Here is a 23688-nt window from a genome sequence, read left to right as displayed (position 1 = left end):
AGGCTTAAACAAGCAAAGAGGAAGTTCGAATCATTTCAAATGGAGGGAGGTGCACCTGCAGTTAGCCTGTGATGAGATGGGAAGGAACAGGCGATTGTAGAAGGAATGGTAATAGGTAGATTCTGAACATGTGGAATTCATGGTTTTAGTGCCCTTTAGGTGGTAAAAAAACAATTTAGCTGCACTCTCAAGATAGGAATTCAGGCTAGAGATTTGTAACCAGTAACACACAGAACTGGGGACTGCCTCACATTATTCATTCGGGCATCTTAAGGAAATCTACAAGGGAGGTAGCCAGGAGAGTAGAAAGGAGTATCAGGAAGAAATTCTGACAGAGAAAAAAAAAAGAGAGCTTAAAGAGGACCAGAGTTTACAGAGCATGAGGTTCAGTGGAGAAGTTTTGCTCTCCAGGTGGTAACTTGGGTGTAATGCCAATAGAAAGACAGTAGAATAGGTTTGATGGAAAAGCAAAACTGTAACTTGAGGGGATCATTTCAAGATGAGATTCACATACAAAAAAATAGATATGGATGGACAATTCATGAAAACAATTCTCTGTAGTATCCTTATTCTTAATTTTTATTAAAGAATTTATTAACATTGATTTTTACATCATATTTCAAATGACATGTTTAACAAACAAGTATTCAAAAAGTGAATCTATAATCACTGGCACTTAGTTTTTAGAACATAATCAAAATTAGGCTGAGGGTTTGTCTATCATAGATACGTATTAAGCTATGTAATAAAACATTATGTGTATAGAGTCATAGGTTTTTATGTCTATGTAGTTGTGTTTATATTTCCAATATCATGTCCATAGCATTGGGTATGCAAATATTGAGTCCTCGCTCTTGTACTGTTTGGATATAATAGCCACATATTAAGGATTCCATGTGCCTTTTGTTCTTTTGGTCTTGACTTGTCTCACTCAACATGATTCGCTCTAGTGTTATCCACTTCCCTGCAAATGCCATTATATTATCTTGCCTGTTGGCTATGTAGAATTCCATTGTGTGTGTATGTATCACATTTCCTGTATCCATTCATCTGCAGTAGGGCATCTGGATTGTTTTCATCGCTTGGCTATTGTGAATACTGCAGAGATGAACATAGCTGAGCAGGTGTGCTTATCATATCTTGGGTAATGATATTCAAGGTAGATGCCCAGAAGTGGTATGGCGGGATTGTAGGGAAGGTCAATTTTCAGTTCTTTAAGAAATCTCCACACTGCTTTCCAGAGTGGCTGAACGAGTTTACAATCCCACCAGCAGTGCAGTAGGTTTCCTTTTTCTCCACAACCTAGCCAGCAACTGTCATTGTCTGAGTTCAAAATCTTGGCCATTCTTTTTGGGTTAAGGTGGTATCTTAGGGTTGTTTTTATTTGCATTTCCTTTATGACCATGGGTGATGAACATTTTCTCATATGCTTTTCTGCCATTTTAATCTCTTCTTTTGATAAGTTTCTCTTTAGTTCCCTTGCCCATTTAGTAAATGGTTTGTTGGGTTTGGGAAGGGGGATTAGTTTCTTGAGTTCCCTGTAGATACTGGATATTAAGTATTTGTCTGATGTATTATTGGTAAATATCTTTTCCCAATTGGTTGGCTGTCTCTACTTTTGTGGCCGTGCTTTTATCTGTGCAGAAACTTTTTATTTTTAGGTATCCCATTTATCGAGTCTCTCTCCAATCTGTTGTGACCCTGGGATTCTGTTCAGGAATCTTTTGCCTGTGCCTATAAGTTCCAGTGTCTCTCCTACTTTATCATATAGCAGTTTCAAGGTTTCCGGTCTGACATTGAGGTCTTTGATCCACTTTGAGTTAATGTTTGTACATAGCGAAAGGCTGGGGTAAATTTTTAGTTTTTTGCATGTGGCTGCCAATAATTGAATAGGCTGTGTTTGTTCCACTGTATATCTTTGGCTCCTTTGTCGAATACAAGTTGACTATATGTGGTTCTATTTCTAGATCTTCTATTCTGTTCCATTGATCTTCTGGTCTATTTTTGTGCCAATACCATGTGGTTTTTGTTATTATGGCTCTATAGTAGAGTTTGAAGTCTGGTATTATAAGACCACCAGAATTGCTCTTTTTGCCTAGAATTGTTTTGGCTATTCTAGGTCTTTTCTTGTTCTATATGAACCTTTGGATTGTATCTTCTATTTCAGTAAAGAATGTCTTTGGGATTTTGATGGGGTTTGCATTGAATTTGTATATCAATTTTGGCAGTATAGCCATTTTCACTATGTTGGTACTCCCTAACCATGAGCATGGGATGTCTTTCTATTTCCTAATGTCCTCTTTAATTTCTTTTGTTAGGCCTTTATAGTTTTCATTAAATAATTCCTTTACAGTTTTCATTAAATAATTCCTTTACATCTTTGGTTAATTCCTAAGTATTTTATTCTTTGGGGGGCTATTGTGAATGGGATTTGGCTTTCTGTTTGTGTATTATTGGTGTCCAAGAAGGCTACTGACTTCTAAAGGTTAATTTTGTATCCTGCCACTTTGCTAAAGTAGTTTATTAATTCTAGGAATTTGGGAGTAGAGCTTATTGGGTCACCCAAGTAGAGGATCATGTCATCTGTGAATAGGGATAGTTTAATTTCTTCTTTCCCTATGTGGATCCCTTTGATGTCCTTTTCTTGCCTTATTGCTCTGGCTAAGGGGTCCAGTACTATATTGAAGAGAAATGGAGAGAGTGGGCATCCCTGTCTAGTTCCTGATTTTAAGATAAATGGTTCCAGTCTTTCACTGTTTAGTATATATGACAAACTGTAAGTTTGTCATATATGGCTTTAATTATTTTAAGGAATGTACCTCTTATTCCTATTTTTTCTAGTGCTTTCAATATGAATGGATGTTGTATTTTGTCAAATGCCTTCTCTACATACAGAAAAATTACCATATGATTCTTATCCTTTGCTCTATTGATGTGATGTATTACCTTGATTGATTTGCGAATGTTAAACCAGCCTTGCATCTGTGAGATGAAGCCTACTTGACCATAGTATATGATTTTTTAAATTTGTTTCTTAATTCTGTTCGCTAGTATTTTATTGAGGAGTTTTGCATCTGTGTTCATTTTAGAAATAGGTCTGTAGTTTTCTTTTTTTGTTGGGTCTTTTCCTGGTTTGGGGATGAGAGTAATATTAGCTTCATAAAACAAGTTTGGTATTGCTCCTTCTGCTTCTATTTCTCAGAAGAATTTCAAGATTGTAGGTGTTACTCATCTTTAATCGTCTTGTAGAATTCCGCAGTGAAACCATCTGGACCTGGGCTCTTTTTAGTTGGCATTTCCCTGATTGCTTCCGCAATTTCATTGTAAGAGATTGGTTTGTTCAATTTGTTTACCTCTTGATTGTTCAGTGTGGGTAGCCTATATTTACTTAAGAAATCATCCATTTCTACTAGGTTTTCTTATTTCTTTGAATATAGGCCCTGGTAGTACTTATTCATAATAGACCGAATTTCTTGGATATCGGTTGTGATTGTTCCCATGGGGTCTCTAATCTTGTTTATTTGAGTCTCCCCTCTCCTTTTATTGATTAATCTTGCCAGGGGTCTGTCTATTTTGTTGACTCTTTCAAAGAACCAACTTTTTGATGTATTAATTTTGTGTATGGTATATCTTATTTCAATCTCTGATATTTCTGATTTTATTTTTGTTATTTCTGTCCTTCTAGTTGTTTTAAAATTAGCTTTTTCTTGCTCCTCTGGTGTTTCAATTTCTTTTTTAGGTTATTTGCATGCTCTTCTTTCTTTTTAATATGCATTCCTAGTGTGATAAATTTGCCCCTTAGAACTGCCTTTGCTGTGTCCCATAAGTTCCTTTGTGAAGTTTTGAATTTCTTCTCAGATCTGATCTGTAACCCAGGAGTAATTCAGAAGTGTGTTGTTCAGCTTCCAAGTGTCTCAATGTTTTTTGACTTTTACTGCATTGTTCAGAACTAGTCTGACTCCACTGTGATCAGATAGAATGCATGGGATTATATCAGTCTTCTTTATCTGCTTAAGTTTTCTGTATGAATGATCTATTTTGGAGTGTGTTCCATGTGCTGCTGAGAAAAAAATGTATAAAGTTTCGCCATTGGATGGAAGACTCTGTGTATATCTGTTAAACCCAGCTGGACTATAGTGTCGTTAAAGTCGATGGTGTCTTTGCTTAACTTTTGTTGAGTTGACCTTTCACTTGGTAAGAGTGGCGTATTGAAGTTTCCCACTATGATTGTGTTTGAGTCTATCTTGTTCTATAATTCTAAGAGAGTTTGCGTGACGTATTTGGGTGCTCCCATGTTGGGGGAGTATATGTTTATATGTAATATTCTGGGTATGGATTGTACCCTTTACCAATATGTAGTGGCCATGTTTATCTTTATGTACTGATTTTACTGAGAAGTTAATTTTGTCGGAGATTAAGATTGCTACTCCTGCTTTTTTGCACGGTGCATTGGAGTGGAAAATTTGTTTCCATTTTCCATCCTTTCACTTGGAATTTGTTTCTGTTTATGGCAGTGAGGTGGGTCTCTCGGAGGCAACATATGGATGGGTCTTGTTTTTTAATCCAGTCTGCTGCTCTGTGTCTTTTAATTTTTTTTTTTTTTTTTTGCCAGTCCTGGGCTTGGGCTCAGGGCCTAAGCACTGTCCTTAGGTTTTTCCTCAAGGCTAGAGCTCTACCACTTGAGCCACAGCACCACTTCTGGCTTTTTCTATGTATGTGGTACCGAGGAATTGAACTCGGGTCTTCGTGTATGGTAGGCAAGCACTCTACCACTAGGCCAAACTCCCGGCCCTGCTCTGTGTCTCTTGATTGGATTGTTCACATTTAGGGAAATTATGGAGAAGTGGTCAGTGTCCATTGTCATTATTTATTTTTACTTCTAAGTTTCTTTCTCTCTTTTCCCTTTTGTGTTTAGTGATTTTTAGGTAATTGCTTCTTGATAAGGGTTCTTGATGTTCTGCAATTTGTTCTTGATTATTTAATATTTTTGTAATGCTGTTTTAGTGTGCACATATTCAGATAGCTTCTCTTTGGAGTGAAATATTCTTGTTTCTCCCTCAAATGTAAATGTTAGTTTTGCTGGATATATCAGTCTGGGTTGGCAGTTGTTGGTCTTCAGGACATGAATGATGTTTTTCCAAGCTTTTCTTGCGTTTAGGTTTTGCATGGAGAGGTTTGCAGTTATTCTAATTTTTTTTCCTGTTGTAGTATAGCTCTTTCTTTGTTTTTGCAGCATTTATGATCAGCTCCTTGGTATTTGGGTCTAGTGTTTTTACTATGATGTGTCTAGGCGAGTTCCTTCTAGGATCTTGCCTGTTTGGAGTCCTGAAACCTTCAATAATGTGAGTATTATCCCTTTTAAGGTTGGGGAAGTTCCCTGCTATGATTTTGGTGAATAAGGGTTGCATTCCTTTGTACTGGTACTCTGTTCCCTCATTGATCTCTATTAAACAAAGATTAGATTTCTTGGCTGTGTCTGCCAGGTCCTGGAGTTCTTTTGGTGAATTCTGACTGATCATTTCTCCAGACTGATGATTCTCTGTTCCAGCTCTTGCATTCTGTCTTCCATTCCTGATTTCCTGTTCTCTGTCTCAGTCAATCTGTTGCTTAATGCATCTATTTTTGCTTGAATTGTGGACACTGAGCTTCTCATGTCTGCCGAGATGGTATTAATCTTTACTTCCATTTCTCTTTTGAATTTGAGGAGCTCCTTGGTAATTTCCTGCTTATATTCCTGGAATTGTTTTTGTAACTGTGCTTTAATCTCTTTAGTCATGTCCACAATCATCTCTTTGACATCTCTCTCGTCCCTTCACTCTTGTTTCCTTTTGGGCTTTGTGTGGGACTTTGATTATTTGTATATGTTGTAATTCATTGTTGTGCTTTCCAGGGCTTCGAGGACTATTGTTGTAGGTTCACTCTGTACTCGGTAGGTGGTAGTCTTTACTTGGTTTGGGATTGGTGGTTCTGGGAATCTGTGTATACATGTGGTTCTCAGTCAAATTAGTTCCACCGCTGACTAGGTCACAGTTTGCAGCTTTTACAGGTGTTCGGCCTGTTCCCAAGAGGCTGTGTGTCGCTGTACAGCTATCTCTCAGCCCAACCAGTGGCCCCACAGTGGGCCATAGGATGGAGTTGCACACTTCAGTCTCAGCTAGCCCAGCAGATGGCTAATTTTCCTGCCCTGTTCCCAGGGGCGGGAACCAGCCAGGGCCTGGGGTTTGGGAATTTCTGGTAGCTCTCAGCTAAACCATTCGGACTGGTTTCCACTGTGTTTCCAGGGGCGGGGCCTAGCTGGAACTTGGGCTTTGAGGGTGGAGCCGTGCCTTTCTGGCTCTCAGAGGGTGAGCTTGACCCCAGCTAGTCTGTCCTTCAGTTCCCTGCTGTATTTCAGCAGAGAGTCTTTCTGTGACTCTGTGGGGGGCCCCTTTTGCTGTCTTTCTGGAGACTCCCAGTAGGTGGGCGCTCCCTTAGGTTTGGGTCATTCAGATGCTGGCTAGCAGACTCACACACACCCTCACCTGCTGTTGGAAGGCAGGGTCTTAGCACCCCTCAGTCTCCAGTTTCAGTGGCCTGGGCAGGGGGGGGGGGGGGGGGGGCTGTTGGGGGAAGGGACGGGATTCTGAATTCCTTGCCCCCTGCACCTGCAAGTCTTTCTTGAGAGGAGTCTGGGTTAAGTTCTGTAGCTTGCCACCAGCTCTGCTTTCCCGATGGGTTTGGGGGAACTGCTCAGCTGTGTTTGCCTCCAGTCTCCGCCGTCGTCTGTGCTGCCCGCGCCTGGTCTGTGTGGGTTCCTGTGTCTGGATTTTGCCACTTGCTGGAGTTGCTGGAGATCGGGGCTTCCCGGGCCTGGCTCCCTCCACTACGGCTTTCGCGGTTTGAAGCCAGTGGAGAGGGTTGTTGGAGGCGTCCTTGCGTTTTGGATTCTTTGAGAATGTTGGATATAAGCTTTATCTGGATTTCTTTTCCGGCTTGTGTACTTCGCTGTTGCTTCTTGAATTTGTAGTTGTGGATTTCTTAAGGTAGTTGGCTCACGGGATTCCCAGATTCTCTCTTTTTGTGGGAGAGAGCTAGGCTGGGTCCCTATTGTCTTGGCGCCATCTTCCAACGACATCATTCTTAATTTTATATCTACAGGTTCCTTGTTTTTCTTTCTAGTTATCCCTGTTCAATGTGTTGGTGTTGCCTGTTTTCGAACTTGAGAGACTTATATAGCATACAATCTTCTGTGAAGTATTTGTTTTGCTTAACATTTTTTTTGAGATTCACTCACGTGCTGTCATTTATAATCACACAGTAGTCCCTTTATGATCTACCATAATTATCTGTTTTACTTGGAGGGGTATATGGGTTCATTTCAGTGGAATTAGAGGAATTAATTACAGACAATGCTAATATTAGCATATTCTGTAGTTCTTATGTGCCAGAATTTCTCTCTAGGGGTTAGATGTTCCTTCAAAGAAAACCCAAAGAACAAAGATGACAAAGAGTCATAGAAGGATCAGAATTATTTTAAAGTAGATTTTTAGAGTCCTCTTCCTCCTTTTCTTCCTTCTCTTCCTCCTCCTCCTTCCCCTCCTCTTTCCATTCCTCTTCCCCTCCCTCTGTCCTTGAGCTTTCCTCAAAGCTAGCTACAGCACCACTTCCAGCTTTTTTTTTAAAAAAAAATGTATGTGGTACTGAGGAATTGAACCTGGGTCTTTGTACATACTAAGCAAGCACTCTACCACCAGATTAAACTCCGTGCCCTACAAACTTCTTATTTTTTAATTTTCTTTTATTCTATTTTTTTTTGAGGGGGAGTCCATCGTGGAGCTTCTACTCTGGCCCTGGGTGTTGTCCTTGAGCTCTTCAGCTCAAGGCTACCACTCTACCCCTTGATCCACAGTGCCATTTCTGGTTTTCTAGTGGTTAATTGGAGACAAGAGTCTCATGGACTTTATTGCCTGGGCTGGCTTTGAACTGAGATTCTCAGATCTTAGCCTTCTAAGTGGTTAGGATTACAGGCATAAGCCACCACACCCAGCTTTTACAAACCTCTTTTTTTAGTGGCCAAAAATATCAGACACAAATTGAATGCACATTTTTAAGGTATTGGGCTTGCTAGTATATGTGTTAATGTTCAACAAAAATCTCTAAGCATCTTCAGTGGTAGGAAGATCACAAACTACAAGGCTGCTTTTTCCATTTACAGATTCTAAATTCTATAGTCATTTAGTTAATTCTCCCAACTGAAAATATTTTTTTCTAAAAATGTCTTTCTTATATAGAGATTCTACACAGTGGTCCAATTTCAGTCCTTTGGAAATTATACCTTTAAAAATTAAAGGTTCCGGGCCGGGAGTTTGGCCTAGTGGTAGAGTGCTTGCCTAGCATGCATGAAGACCTGGGTTCAATTCCTTGGTACCACATACATAGAAAAAAAGCTGGAAGTGGTGCTGAGGCTCAAGTGGTAGAGCTCTAGCCTTGAGAAAGTCCAAGGACAGTGCTCAGGCCCTGAGCTCAAGCCCAGGACTGGCAAAAAAAAAAAAAAAAAAAAAGGAAAAATTAAAGGTTCCTTGGCTGGGAATGTGGCTTCATGGTAGAGTGCTTGCCTAGCATGTATAAAGCCCTGGGGTTCGATTCCTCAGTACCACATAAACAGAAAAAGTTGAAAGTGGAGCTGTGGCTCAAGTAGTACAGTACAAGTCCTAATCTTAACAAAAGAAGCTTAGAGACAGTGCCCAGGCCCTGAGTTCAAGCCCCAGGACTGGCAAAATTAGTTAATTAATTAATTGATTGATTGATTGATTAACTGTTTTCCCGGGTTCTGGATTAATCTTAGCTATTCAGATAGCTGAGATCCAAGGGTTATAGTTTGAGCCAGTCTGGGGAGGAAAGCCTATGAGACTGTTATCTATCTCCAATTAACCACCTCCCATTTCCTCACACCCCCCCAAAAACAAGCCAGAAGTAGAGCTGTGGTTCAAGTAGTAGAGAGTAGCCTTGAACACAAAGGCTAAGGGACAGCAAGCACTCAGGCCCTAATTTTAAGTCCCAGAACTGGCACAAAAAGAAAAAAAAATAATAAAGGCTTCTATTCTTTTTCAGTTAGATATTTTTACCATTTAAAAATAACATGTATCTCCTAGATCTTAAATACCTTGCCATAGGACTTCAGCCTAAAATTAGATATCTTTCTCCAAAAATGAAGAGGTGACATTTGATGAGATCACTGCCCTCAGTCTTATAATGTCAGTAATATCATTAGCAGGTCTGTTTAGCTTGTTGTTGTTTAATCCTAATAAAGAGGTCACATGACTCTGACATAACTATTTTTGATGTTTCAGTTTATATTTTCATTTTCAAATAAATTGCTATAAAATGTAATGTTACTATTTTTGTCCTTTAATAATTTTTTGTTTTTTTCCACATTTTATTATAGTTAAACAGTAGTTATACAGGGTAATTTTATTTTGACATATACATATTCTCACACAATGCACCTTGATCAGACTCACACCTTCTTTTCACTCTTCCTCAACTCCACTAGAGAGAGATTTGATTGAAGACTCAGGAGAAGGACCCAGAGACTAACTATTTATGACAAGAAAGAGATTAACAATAGGGACCGGGAGTTTGGCCTAGTGGTTAAAGTGCTTGCCTAGCATGCATGAAGACCCGGGTTTGATTCCTCGGTACCACATACATAGAAAAAAAGCCAGAAGTGGTGCTGAGGCTCAAGTGGTAGAGCTCTAGCCTTGAGAAAGTCCAAGGACATTGCTCAGGCCTTGAGCTCAAGCCCAGGACTGGCAAAAAAAAAAAAAAAAAAAAGAAAAGAGATTAACAATAGAGTGGGCTTCTTGGGGTGTAGAAAATGTCTTATGGATCAAAATACCATTTGTAGGTTTTACAAAACTGCAGACCAATAGGGGAGTTTTCCTAATGCCATTTTTCTTAGTTCCCTACTAGATTGATAGCTCTTTCATAACTCTGCCCCATACACATAGTTTTTTGACAGCTTTTCCTATAGAGATGGCTCCTGCCCAGGTTCTGGGAACAACCTTATATGGACACTTCCTATTTGTCTGTTTCTTTGTAGTGTGAGCTCTTGATGCTCAGTGAAGCACCAGGGGAAGTTGGTTCTGTGCTCTTCTCTCTGTTCTGGTCTGTGCAAGGCAGCCTGCTCTCCTGGTGCTATCTGCAGCTGAAGAGCACAGACTCTGGAGCCAAAGATCTCGCTGTGGACCTTATAGAAAAATGTGAGTATAATACACAGCTCATGCATCAAGTAGGTAGAGGGTTTACTATATTTCAGCTCAGATCTGTAGTTGTTTCTGTTTGGAAGTTTTTGTTTTGTTGAGACAGTATTTCCCTATCTCCTTGAAGCATGCCCTGAGCTCATAACTCTCTTGCCTCAACCTCTCAAGTGCTACGATTATAAGCTTATCTCATCAACATACCCTAGTTATTTTTGTCTTTGTGTATGTGTGTGTGTGTGTGTGTGTGTGTGTGTGTGCGCGTGTGCCAATTCTAGGTCTTGAAGCTAGAGCCTGGGTGCTCTTGCTGAGCTTTTTTTGCACAAGGCTAGTAGTACTATGGGTACTACTTGAGCCACTTCCAGCTCTTAAAAGAATCTCATAGAATTTCCTGATCAAGTTAACATAAACCCTCAGTCCTCCTATCTCATGGACATGAGCCACCAATATCCAGCCTTTTCCCCTTTCTTTTCTTTTCTTTTTCTTTTTTTTCTTTTTTTTTTTTTTTTTTTTTTTGTGCCAGTACTTCAGCTTGAACTTACGGTCTGGGCACTGTCCCTTAGCTTTTTTTTTCTCAAGATTAACATTCTACCACTTGAGCCACAGCTCTCTTTCTGGCTTTCTGTTTGTTAGCTAGAGATAGAGTCTCATAGACATTCCTGCCTGGGCTGGCTTCACACTTTGATCCTTAAATTTCAGCCTCCTGAATAGCTAGGATGACAGATATGAGCCATCAGAATCCAGCTAGTTAAGTGTTTTTATGTAGAATTTGGACATTCTACTGCACATTAGTTCTCAGCTCTCTTAAGTGATACATTGCTTGTCAGGAGATCCAAGCCATCTATGTCTGTTTATCAAGTCAACCCCCTTCCCCCAAAAGAAAGTCTTGAGCTCTTAAAATGTGAGACACTAAGATGACTTTTTTCTTTTACTACGATGACTTTTATAAGTTACTGAAAATATTGATATTTGTATTCCATAAATCCACAAAAAAGTGTATGAAACCCAACAGATTGTGAGACATTGACTTCATCTCTGTCAAATTTTGGCTCAGCAGTTGTGGCAAAATGGCTTAGAATACTGGATCCTGCCACTTAGGCCTTTGCTGTTCCCTTCTCCCTGCTTCAGTAGTCAGTTCCTAAAGCCCTCCCTAGCTTTGTCCTTGGTAAATGATGTTCGTACCATATAAAATACTAATTACTTTCGTTATCTTTGATAGATGTGGGACAGTTTCTAGCAAGCATGAAAGTGATATTGGAATCCCTTTTGTCACAGTATAGTGGAAAAACCATAGTAGAAAAATTGTGTAATTCAGTGTTTTCCATGGCAGCTCGTCAACTGGTAAGGAAAAGTGGCTATTTGAAACGAATGGGGTGGAGGTGTGGGGGGAGGGACTGGAGGAAGCACTCGCATGTGCACTGACCATTGAGTACTTCCTTCATCTTCCTTTAGGTCATCTTCCTCCTGGACTTCTGTACTTTGGACATTTCACATTGTACACTTTTGAAAGAGTTCAGTGCCCTCACAGAGCTGTTGAAGAAGCTCTGCAATGACCCTGAAGGAGGACTGAACAAGGTAACTTTGGCCCTGAACCTGTATTTCTTCCGCTCTTCAGAGATGTGACTATACCAAATACAATATACTAGACTGCAGATATATACAAATAAATTCCCTCTAGAAGCTTTATATTGGTAGTTTTTCCAACAAGGATAATAAATATCATCTTGATTAGAAAGGAGGCAGAAAAGAAACTATATCATTTATCTAATCATTTTAGAGTATAAGAAGTTATATAAAATCTATGTAAATAAAGTCTAAAAGATTTTCTAGCCAGTTGCTTGTAGCTGTAATACTAACTAATCAGGAAATTGAGTTCTGAGGATCTCAATTTGAAGCCAGTCCAGGCAGGAATGCCTGTGGGACTCTTACCTCCAATTAACCAGTGCTAGGGTTTGGGAGGGAAGAATGGAGGAGCTGTGGCTAAAGTGTAGAGTGCTAGTCTTTTTTTTGCCAGTCCTGGGGCTTGAACTGAGGGCCTCCGCACTGTCCCTGAGAGCCTTTTGCTCAATGCTAGTGCTCTACCATTTGAACCACAGTGCTACTCCAGCATTTTTTGTATGTAGTACTGGGTAATCGAACCCAGAGATTCATGCATGCAAGGCAAGTACTCTACCACTAAGCTATATTCCCAGCCATAGAATGCTAGTCTTTTTTTTTTTTTTCAATCGATCATGGGACTTGAACTCTGGGCCTGGGCTCTATCTTTGAACACTTTTTGCTCAAGGCTAGCACTCTGCCACTTGAACCACAGTGCCACTTCCAGCTTTTTCTGTATAGGTGGTTCTGGGGAATTGAGCCCAGGGCTTCATGCATGCTAGGTGAGCACACTATCACTAGACCATACTCCCAGCCCATTACTTAATTTTTATTATACAACATTTGTTCGTGGTCTTTTTGAGTTTCATAACTGCCTAGTGGCAGTAGAAAGGGTATGTACATTTAGTTGATTTTTTTTTTGGGGGGGGGGAATCATGGGGCTTGAACTCTGTCTGGGCTCTGTCCCTGAGCTCTTCAGCTCAAGGCTACCACGCTACCTTTAAGCCCAGCCTCATTTCCCGTTTTCTAGAAGTTAATTGGAGTCTCAGGTTCTTCTGTGCCCCAGCTGGCTTTGAACCTTGATCCTCAGATCTCAGCCTCCTGAATAGCTAGGATTATAGGCTCGAGTCATCGCCCATTGCTCCTGGCTGGATTTTTTTTTTTTTTTTTTTTTTTTTTTTTTTTTTTTTTTTTTTTTTTTTGCCAGTCCTGGGCTTAAGCTCAGGGCCTGAGCACTGTTCTTGGATTTTTCTCAAAGCTTGAGCTCTACCACTTGAGCCTCAGCACCACTTCTGGCTTTTTCTAAGTATGTGGTACCGAGGAATCGAACCCAGGTCTTCGTGCATGCTGGGCAAGCACTCCACCCCTAGGCCAAACTCCCGGCCCCATGGATTTTTTTCCCCCCCCCGCCAGTCCTGGGCTTGAGCTCAGGGCCTGAGGCTTTCCCAGAGCTAGAGCTCTACCACTTGAGCCACAGCACCATTTCTGGCTTTTTTTTTTTCTTTCTCTGTATGTGGTACCAAGGAATCAAATCTAGGTCTTCATACATGTTAAGCAAGCACTCTACCACTAGGCCAAACTCCTGGCTGATTTTTTTATTTTTATTTTTTATTTTTTTGCCAGTCCTGGGCTTGAGCTCAGAGCCTGAGCACTGTCCTTGGACTTTCTCAAGGCTAGAGCTCTACCACTTGAGCCCCAGCACCACTTCCGGCTTTTTTCTACATGTGGTACCGAGGAATCGAACCTGGGTCTTCATGCATGCTAGGCAAGCACTTTAACCACTAGGCCAAACTCCCAGCCCTGATTTTTTTATTTTTTAAGAGGAAAAAAGAATGGTCTTAGATATGCTGAGTTCCTAAGTAAAAATTAGAACCTTTTACACTTTATTTTTTGGCGTGAACTCTGGGTTTGAGGGCACTGTTCTTGAGCTCTTTAGCTCAAGGCTGGTCCTCTACCACACTGAGCTACAGTGCAACTTCCCAGTTTTCTAGTGGTTAATTGGAGGTATGAGTCTCTGGGAGTTTAGTGCCTGGTCTGGCTTCGAATTGCAACCCTCAGATCTCAGCCTTCTGAGTAGCTAGGATTACAGGTGTGAGCCATCAGCACCTGGCTCCTTTAAACTTAAATCAGTGTTTTTCTCTGAGTTTTAGAAATAGTTCTGTCACTGATAAAAGCTAAAAGCATGAGTCCCAAAAGTATAGTTAAAATGTACTTAGAACCTGCTGAATGATGGATGTCTGTTGATCTCTGTATAGACAGGAAGATCAGGTATATCTTTTAGTCTGTGTAAAATTTCATCAGGGCTGTCAAAGCCTGTGAACTACAGCTCTGATAAATAGCCTGTTGTATCAGTTATGTGTATAGTAATGCCTGGTATTTTCTCTGACTCATTTGTCTGCGTAGCTGGATGTTGAGACCTGGCAACAGGAACAGCCTGTGGTTCTACATACATGGACCAAGGAATCTGCCCACAACTATGAAAATAATTGCCATGAAGTATCTGTCTTTGTTAGCCCAGGGGCAACCTATTTTGAAGTGGAATTTGATGAGAGGTGTGAAACTGAAAAAAGGTAAGACTCATGTATTTTTCCCAAGCAATAGCAGATCAAAAAGAGAAGGAATATAATAGAGATTATACCTTCACAGGTATGATTATCTGGAATTTACAGACTCTAGAGGTGGGAAGACACGCTATGACACAAAAGTTGGCACTTATAAATGGCCCAAGGTGAGTGGTATTCCCAAAGCAAGGTAAATAGAAATTCTTGTCCTTTTTCTAACCTTCGGAGCAATAGAGGTATGGTGTTTGGAAAAAGAAGGGATAGCTAGTCTCTGGTGCCTCATGTTTATAATGTTCATAATTGCAGCTACTCAGGAAGTTGAGCTCTGAGGACTGAGGTTTGAAGCTAGCCTAGGCAGATAAACCTAAGAGAGTCCTACCTCCAGTTAACCAGCAAAAAGCCAGAGTGGAGGCATGGATTGATTGGTAGAGTGACAGCCATGAGCGAACTCAAAGCTGTAAATACAACCCCTAATACTGCCACATTCCTGAAATGTAACCACACCCATATTTGTAACAGCTGCTTTGGTACTCTGTTTGTAAAGGGGAACAGTTGGAACAGAGATTATGTAGCTCACAAAAGCTAAAAAGTATATCCATCTGACTCTTCAGAGGAAATTTGCTAATACCTAGTCTGTAGTGTTGTCCAGAATAAATTAAGGGCCAATGGATCCAAGAGAAGGGCTCAAACCATGATGAAAACTGGGAGCCTAGTTGACAGATTTGTTTAATCTCTGGGCTGGAAACTAAGAGATTGTCAGATTATTGACTTTGCTCTCCTATCAGGGGGTCTTGGTTGAAGGCAAAGAACTGAGCCAGTAATCACTGGCTGAGCAGATAGTCACCCAAGTTTTAAAAAGCTGAGCAGCAGTTTTCTGCTAATTCTGCTTCGTGAATTTTGTGCTTTGTAAATTTTGTGCTTTGATATCATCTTTGTACATTTCTCCTTTAATAATTTTGTACTTACAGAAACAGACCATTTTTAAGATTTGTTTTTAGTCGCAAAGAACATTCATACTAAGTTGCTGCCACTTTCCATCTCCTTGACCACATGACTTCTTTTTGTCTCTAGAAAGTAACCTTTAAAGATGGTCCTCGGCTGCAGTTCCTCTTTCATTCTGACAGTAGTAACAATGAATGGGGCTACAAATTCACTGTCACTGCCTATGGCCTTCCTGATGTTGCTGTGTCTTGGGGGTTAGACTTGCAACTCCTTGTCTCTCGACTGATGGGCCGCCTTGCCTCCCAGTGCATGGCACTCAAGTCTGTGCATCGTAAGTTCACAGTCTTGTTCCTTCCTTTCTCATTATAACTGTGTTGAAGAGCAATGTGGGAACTGTTTCTCATAAATGGTTGTCATATCACGATAGAGCACGCTATTGATAATGTTCCTTTTAGTTTCCTTTAAACCAAATCAAACCAGTTTGCCCACTGGACACCATTGGGAAGTTTCTTGACTCAGGCTTTGACCCTCATCACAAAGCGTGTTTTGAATGCCCTCCATCTATGGAGGACAGTTGGGAGATGACTGTTTTGTAGCAGCATGGTCATTTTTACAGATTTAAGTATACTCCAATTAGAAGGCAGAAGCATAGTTGTTTAATTATGTTTTTAAGTAAAATTATGTTTTTAAGTAAAATTTATGTGAACATAAATAGATGTATGAATATACATTTTTTTCCTAAGATAAATTCTCCATCTTTTCCCAAGGTATAGATTTGTAGAATAAATCTTTCAGGAGTATTTTATATCTGTATAATTTCTTAACATTTTTCTGATTGTAAAAACAAAATACCATTCATCCTTAATGGTCATTTTCTAGAGACAAATAAAAGTTATATGGTTAAAGAGTTATGAAGAGGCAGCATCTCAGTAGTAATCATGTTCTTGGTGGCTAAAACCATCTCTGTTAAAAAGTGACTTTGGCTGGTCATAGCTGGCTCATACTTAATACTAGCTACTCAAGAGGCTGAGAACTAAGGATCAAAGTTCAAAGCCAGCCTGGGTATGAAAGTCTGTGAGAATTACCTCTAATGAAGCACTCAAAAAAAGCAGTTGTAGAGCTGTGGACCAAGTAGTAGAGTGCTAGTGTTGAGCAAAAAAGCTTGGGGACAGAGCCCAAACTCTGAGATTAAGCCCCAGGACCAGCATACACAAGAATGTGACATTGTTGAGTTGGACGCATGGCTCAGATGATAGATGCCAGCCAGTGGGCAAAAGCATTAGCTACCAAGTTCAAGGCCCAGTTTTGTACCAAAAAAAAAGTTTGGCTGTTGCCAGTGGCCACATCTATAACCTTAGCTACTCAGGAGGCTGAGATATGAGAATCATGATTTGAAGCCATCCTGGATAGAGTAGTCCCAGTAACTCTTATTTCTAATTAATGAGCAAACACACACACACACACACACACACACACACACACACAAAACAAAAAACCCTAAAAGATAGCTCAGGAAGAAAAGACCATGAGACTCTTTGCTCCAACAAAAAATTGGGAATGGAGATGTGGCCCAAGTGGTAGAGTAAAGGCCTTGAGTTTAAGCCAATGCCAGTATGGTTCAAGAGGTAGAACACCAATTGTGAATGAAAAAGCCAAACAAGAGATATAGATCCTGAGTTCAAATCCCAATATCATCAAAAGATAAAAAAATGGAGAAAACCCAAAAGAAAAGTAAAATCATCTTTAATCTTAACACTCAAAAATAACAATGTTTTATTGATTTCCATCTGTTCTTTATTTCTGTACCTTACATTTAGGACAATTTTTTGTTTTTGTTTTTTGCTAGTCCTGGGCCTTGAACTCCGGACCTGGGCACTGTACTGGGACATGTTTTGCTCAAGGCTAGAGCTCTGCCAGTTGAGCCACAGCAACACTTCTGGCATTTACTGTGTGTGTGTGTGGTGCCAAGGAATCAAACCCAGGGCTTCATGAATGTTAGGCGAGCACTCAACCACCAGACTATCTATGCTCCTGGTCTTTTTTTTTTTTTTTAAATAAGGTTTACAAATTGTAGATACTTTGCCACATTCCTCAGTAGCCTTTTGGTAGGCCTCAGAATAGAAGCATTCAGATTCAGTTTATTAAATCAGAAGTTGTAGTTGAAGTTCAATAGGACAGCAGCATTTCAGGACTTACGGTTTAGCTTAATCTTTGATGTATATTTACAAGATGTTACAATTCCATGCTGAAAAAATGTGAATTTCCTCCAAGTTTTAAAAAATCATGTTTTTGGTCTTTCAAAGAATTTCAGTGTAATGAGCTAAAAACAGAACTCTCATAAGATACTTTTTCTTCAGAGTTAGGCAGTAACCTGGCAGTACCACAGGCAAAAATGGCTTCAGTACTGAATTCCCCATTGTGGAAACCTGTCTTCAGGCATCAGATTTGTCCAGGGTTGGAATTAGAAGCAAGCTGGCCCACTCACCTACTTCAGAATGAGAAGGAGGTATTTATTCTTCTGTCAATTCTCTAGGTGAAAGTTGATTGTTAATATTTATCATTTTAAGTTGTAAACATTTGTACAATCCCCTCCGTTAAGCTGCTAGCTACTGTGTAACTCAAGGGGCTGGTATTCCACAGGTGCTCAAAAGTGTGAAATGATGGTTCTTCTATGAAATGGAATTTGTTTCAGTAAATGTGTCTTGGTGGTATTATCAAGTATACAAGAGCCTACTGAGCCATACTTTAAATGATTTGTGTCATCTCTTTTGTTCTCCATTCAGCTATAGTATCTAGTTTAGGTGTGTAATATTTTTAAAAATATTTAAAAAACTTAACATATTAGTTCTGTTTCTACTTCTTACTCTTTTTTTTTTAACTCCTTGATTCCTCCTTTTTCTTCCTCTTTTTTTCTTCTCTCTCAGGTTACTCTGGTTATTGACAAATCCAATGACTTTTCCTTTTCTAGTCTCTGTTACCGCTCTGTTGAATCTTCTTCCTTCAGACTCTTTCTTCTATTGGTCCTATGACAGTCCACATGCTTTTCTTACATCTCACTATTCTGTCTCTCTTCTTTATTGACTTTCCTTGTTCCTCCTTCTCTAAAGGATAGGCTTCATTCAGACATCTTTCCCTTTCTCACAATCCAAGCCTTTATCCTCTCTACTTTATTTCCTGTCCCATTTGTGGGGATAAATCCTAAATATTAGTTACTAGTTCTGGTTCTTCTCCTAGGGCCTAGTATCTTCCTTCCCATGAGATGTTTCCATTTCAATCATCCTGATTCCCATTAACTCCAAAGGGTAAAGCCGTAATATCTCCAGTTTATTTTGGTTCTGGTCACTATTGTTTTCCCAGATCTATCCTTCAATTACTGCTCTCTCTCCTTCATCCCTGTGCTACTCCTGCCCTTCAGTCAACTGTAAGCCCTTCTTTGTCCCTTCCTCCTCAGCTTTACTCTTCATCTCTGCTTTCCTTCATCTTTATCTAGACCTTCATCTTGTGCCTGCATTATTACATTGGTATTCCAAGTGTTTTGGTTTTTTTTTTTTATCACTACATTATCTTGTCATTACACTGCCAAGCTCCATTAATGGCTTCCCATTGCCCACAGGGTGAAGTCTAATCTCCTCAGTGTGACAGTCAAGGCTCTCTACAGTCTCCTTTCACCTTACCTATCTGACTCTAGTTCACATCACTCCCCAACTGAGACATCAGGCCAGGTCAGTCTCCCTGCTGACTCTTAACCTCTGTTAGTAGTTGTGTTTCTCAGGGTCCTGACTGCTCATCCTCCAGGGTTTAGCCCTTAGCCCTAGCCTCCAGGAGGCTTTTCTTGGTTACTTTAACCTGCCTGGAATTTTCTTCTTTGAATTCTTAGCACTGGGTATCCCCTGTAGGCATTTGACACCAGATAATATTTTGTTTTATATTACTGCTAGTTTTAATGTTGTTTTATTTATATTTACCTTTTTTTAAATCCATACATTTGTCTGGTCTCTCTAAAATAGGTTTTAGCATACTAAGAACAAGCACCATATTTTATACTTCCATTTTGACTTAGGAGGTACTCAGCAATTTTTTTTGAATGACTATGTTAAACATGATTTTCCCCCCCTTTTTCCAGGTTAAGAAAATCCCTGACGATCCCTGCCACCGTTTTCTCCTTGATTTTGCCCAGTCAGAGCCTGCTCAGAACTTCTGTGGGCCAAATTCAGAACTGTTCAAAGGATTCATACAGGCATGTAGAAAACAGGCCCCAAAGACAGATATAGTTGCTGGTTCCACTATTGATCAAGCTGTGAACGCCACCTTTGCTGCTCTGGTGTATCGCACTCCAGATTTATATGAGAAGCTGCAAAAATATGGTAACTTATATTACAGGGAATATGTTTGATCTGAAGACTAATTGCTAAGGTTTAAGAAGGCCTAATTTAAGTGAAGATTTTTAAAAAATGAACAGATACCTATACTTTCATCTTGTTAGTTGTACTTGCCAATGAAGAGATTGAGGGCCAATTTATGGTTAGCAAATTGTAGTGGATGGCAAATAGCCTTGACTTCAAGAATTGGCAGATACTTTATCCTTATCCAGAAATGCTAAGTAGTATAATCAAAAAAAAATTAATGTGGGTTGTAATTCAACCTCAGTTGTCTCCAAGTTGTTCAGCTATAGGTTAACCAAGCAACCTTTCTACACTTTGATTTTCTCCTTTGTAAAATTAGGGTAGCATTGCTTACCCCTAAAAATCTAAGAATTCTGATTAGAACCTTCAATGTTTGTTATTAAATGTTCTAATAACAAACATGTAGAAGGAAAAAGACATAGGTATTAACTCTTATCTTTGGACTTGCAGCTTCTTTATGGCATATCCCACTAGGCTTCCTTTGGGTTATCCTGCTTCTTACTACTTTCTTTCCTTGTGTCCTCCTGGGGTAGCATCTGTGTGCAATGAATACACACACACACACACACACACACGTACGTGCGTGTGCGTGCGCTCATAGCCTGTAACCTGATAGAACAAAAAGAGAATATCTCCCTATATATGCATGTACATTCAAGGGAAAAGCGTTTTAGCCCTACTTAAAGATATGATATGACTTTTCAGAGACATGTTCTTTTCAGTGCAGAAGAAATAAGCAAGAATAAATGTCTTTATTTCTAATAGAGCAAGTGACTGTTGCTCATATTCATGTTACAATTGCCATTATGGTGCTGCAGGAATGGGACAGATGTACCACTCCTTTCATCCTACATTGCAGGCTATATTTCCTAGTTGTAAAGCATCTTGATTAACTACTTCTTAACTCTTCATTCCTTTAAAAAAAATCTACTCGAGGGCTGGAATGCAGCTCAGTGGCCAAGTGTTTATCTAGCAAATGGGACTGGATTTAATCCCTAGTACCCCCCCCCAAAAAAAGAAAGAAAAAAAGAAAAGAAAAGAAAAACAAAACAAAAGCCACCTAGATAGAACTCTATTGAGATATGAGTAGAAATAAATATCATATGGAAAAATATCTCCCTTGAGCAATGTAGGGTAGGTGAAGTAATCTACATGCTGATGTTTGGTTATTTTTCCAGTCCTGGGGCTTGAACTCATTGTCTGAGCACTGTCCCTGAGATTCTTTTGTTCAAGCCCAGTGCTCTGCCACTTGAGCCACACCACCACTTCAGGCTTTTTCTGAGAAGTTTAATGGAGATAGGGGTCTCACAGAGTTTCCTGCCTGGGCTGCCTTCAAACAGTGATCCTCAGATCTCAGCCTCCTGAATAGCTAATAGATTTGCATGAATCACCAGCACTTAGCTTCCATATAGCTTTTTGAAAGAAAACTAAAATAAATATATATGTATATATAAAGTTATAATAAGAAAAGTAGATCATCTTTTTCATCAGAAAGATTAAAACCTGTGGGTTACACTGTGAGTCTGTCCTACTGGTAGACCCAGGTTTGATTCCTTAGTACCACATACATAGAAAAAAGCCAGAAGTGGTGCTGTGGCTCAAATGGTAGAGCTCTAGCCTTGAGAAAGCCCAAGGACTGTGTGCAGGTCCTGAGCCCTAGCCCAGGACTGGCAAAAAACAAAAACAAAACTTGTGGGTTAAAAGTTGAAAACAGCTGGGTGCAGTGACTTATACCTATAATCCTAGCTACTCAGGAGGCTGAGATCTAAGGATCAAGATTCAAAGCCAGCCCAGGCACTAAAGTCCAAAGCCCATGGGACTCTTATCTTCAATTAACTATTGGAAAACCAGAAGTGGCACTGTGGTTCAAGGAATAGGATGGTAGCCTTGAGCTGAAGACAGGGACAGTGCCCAGGCCCAAAGTACAAGTCCCATGATCTACAAAAAAATAAGTTGAAAACAGTTGGTTTAGCCAGGTACTCTCTTATCTCCAGTTAACCACTAGAAAACCGGAAGTGGCACTGTGGCTCAAGTGCTAGGGCAGTAGCCTTGAGCTGAAGAGTTCAGGGACAATGCCCAGGCCCAGAGTTCAAGTCCCATGACCGACAAAAAAAAAAAATAATAAAACAGTTGGCTTTCCTTGTGGGGGAAAATTCAAACCATGTATGTATCACCTTTATGTCTGCAACAGAGAAGAAACACACAACTAGAAATTGCTAGCCAGTCGCCTGTGGCTCACACCTGTAATCCTAGTACTAAGGAGGCTGAGATTTGAGGATCTCAGTTTGATGCCAGCCCAGGCAAGAAAGTCCATAGGAGGCTGGGACTTTGGCCTAGTGGTAGCGTGCTTGCCTAGCATGCATGAAGGCCCAGGTTCAATTCCTCGGTACCACATACATTGAAAAAAGCCAGAAGTGGTGCAGTGGCTCAAGTGGTACAGCTCTGGCCTTGAGAAAGCCCAAGGACAGTGCTCAGTCCCTGCACTCAAGCCCAGGACTGGCAAAAAAAAAAAAAGTCCATAGGACTCTAATCTCCAATTAACTAACCTCCCCCCTCCCCCCAAAAAAAAGCCAGAAGTAGGGCTGTGGCTTAAGTGGTAGAATTCAGCATTTAAGCTGAAGGATAGCAACCACACCCTAAGTTCAAGCCCTAGGGCTGGCACAAAAAAAAAAAAAGAGAAAAAGAAAAGGATTCAAAGCTGGATACCAGTGGCTCATGCCTAGTTACTAAGAGCTGAGGATTACAGTTTGAAGCCAGCCCAGGCAGACAAAACCTTGAGACTTATCTCCAATTAGCCAACCCTACTTCCTCCAAAAAAATAATCTGATCTGGAGTTATGGTTCTAGTGATAGAACAATGTCTGTGATCAAAGAGATAAGCTAGAGAGCTAGGCCACAGTATCTGGCATAAAAACAAAATAGGAACTAGAAATATCCTAGATATTGTCTAGTGCTGATAAGTTTTATCCACTTTTATCTGTAAAATTTTGCGGGTCTTACAGATATCTTTCATTTTATCCTTGGACTGCTTGTCCACTTCAACAGTATTTTGTTGATATAACTCTGAAGAGTGGGATGTGGTGGCTTACACCTGTAATCCTAGCTACTCAGGAGGCTGAGATCCGAGGATCAAGGTTCAAAGCCATTTGGGGCACTAAGAATCTGAGACTCTTATCTCCAATTAACCTCTAGAAAATGGGAAGTGGGGCTTGGCTCCACTTGAGCTGAAGAGCTCAGAGATAATTCCCAGGCCCAAGGGTAGGGTGGTGGTCTTGAGCTGAAGGGCTCAGGGACAGCGCCCAGGCCAAGTTCAAGCCCCATGACCCACAAAAAACAAACTCTGAAGAAACTTGGGTGTCTCTTGTACATGTTAGCATGTTACCGGAACTGCTTCCATTAGAGAAGAGGTTCCTCCACAGATCTTTCCTGGAGAATTCTTTTTCTTTTCTTTTTTTTTTTTTTTTGCCAGTCCTGGGACTTGAACTCAGGGCCTGAGCACTGTCCTTGGGCTTTCTCAAGGCTAATGCACTCTACCACTTGAGCCACAACACCATTTCCATCTTTTCTACGTGGTACCGAGGAATCGAACCCTGGTCTTCGCGTGCCTGCTCGGCAAGCACTCTACCACTAGGCCAAACTCCTGGCCAATGATAATTATTTACTATTATTATTTTTTAAAAATTTTTTGGCAGTTGTGGGGCTTAAACTCTGGGCCTGGGCGTTGTCCCTGAGCTCTTTAGCTCAAAGCTACCTCCCTACCCTTTGAGAGCCACTTCTTTCTTGGAGAATTCTGTCTTTATTCGCGGCTTCTGCTGTGATGGCTGAGGGGACCCACTAATGGCATTTAATCTTTTAAAAGAACTCTAGGTGTCTGAATATCTTGAATACCTTGACCTTTTGGTCCTTCTGAAGCACTTGCAAGAAGTTAAATGTATCTTTAGCTTTCTCT

General features: G+C 40.3%; 1 protein-coding gene across 1 annotated transcript in view; it reads left to right on the top strand.

Annotated features, from left to right (window-relative positions):
* Zzef1 (zinc finger ZZ-type and EF-hand domain containing 1) overlaps positions 1 to 23688 on the top strand; it is a 146356-nt gene that overhangs the window by 60104 nt on the left and 62564 nt on the right. Inside the window, exons 19-26 of the mRNA XM_090349331.1 lie at positions 10082 to 10241; positions 11458 to 11579; positions 11691 to 11813; positions 14238 to 14404; positions 14481 to 14562; positions 15467 to 15668; positions 17695 to 17843; positions 19461 to 19701. Coding sequence (XP_090205457.1) covers positions 10082 to 10241; positions 11458 to 11579; positions 11691 to 11813; positions 14238 to 14404; positions 14481 to 14562; positions 15467 to 15668; positions 17695 to 17843; positions 19461 to 19701 — 1246 coding nt within the window. The remainder of the gene's footprint in view (positions 1 to 10081; positions 10242 to 11457; positions 11580 to 11690; positions 11814 to 14237; positions 14405 to 14480; positions 14563 to 15466; positions 15669 to 17694; positions 17844 to 19460; positions 19702 to 23688) is intronic.

The sequence above is a fragment of the Megascapheus bottae genome, chromosome 17 (assembly GCF_031878675.1).
Source record: "Megascapheus bottae isolate mThoBot1 chromosome 17, mThoBot2.hap1, whole genome shotgun sequence".
NCBI classification, from domain to species: Eukaryota; Metazoa; Chordata; class Mammalia; order Rodentia; family Geomyidae; genus Megascapheus; species Megascapheus bottae.
The sequence above is the reverse complement of the archived record's forward strand: the minus strand, read 5'-3'. Positions and strand labels throughout refer to the sequence as shown.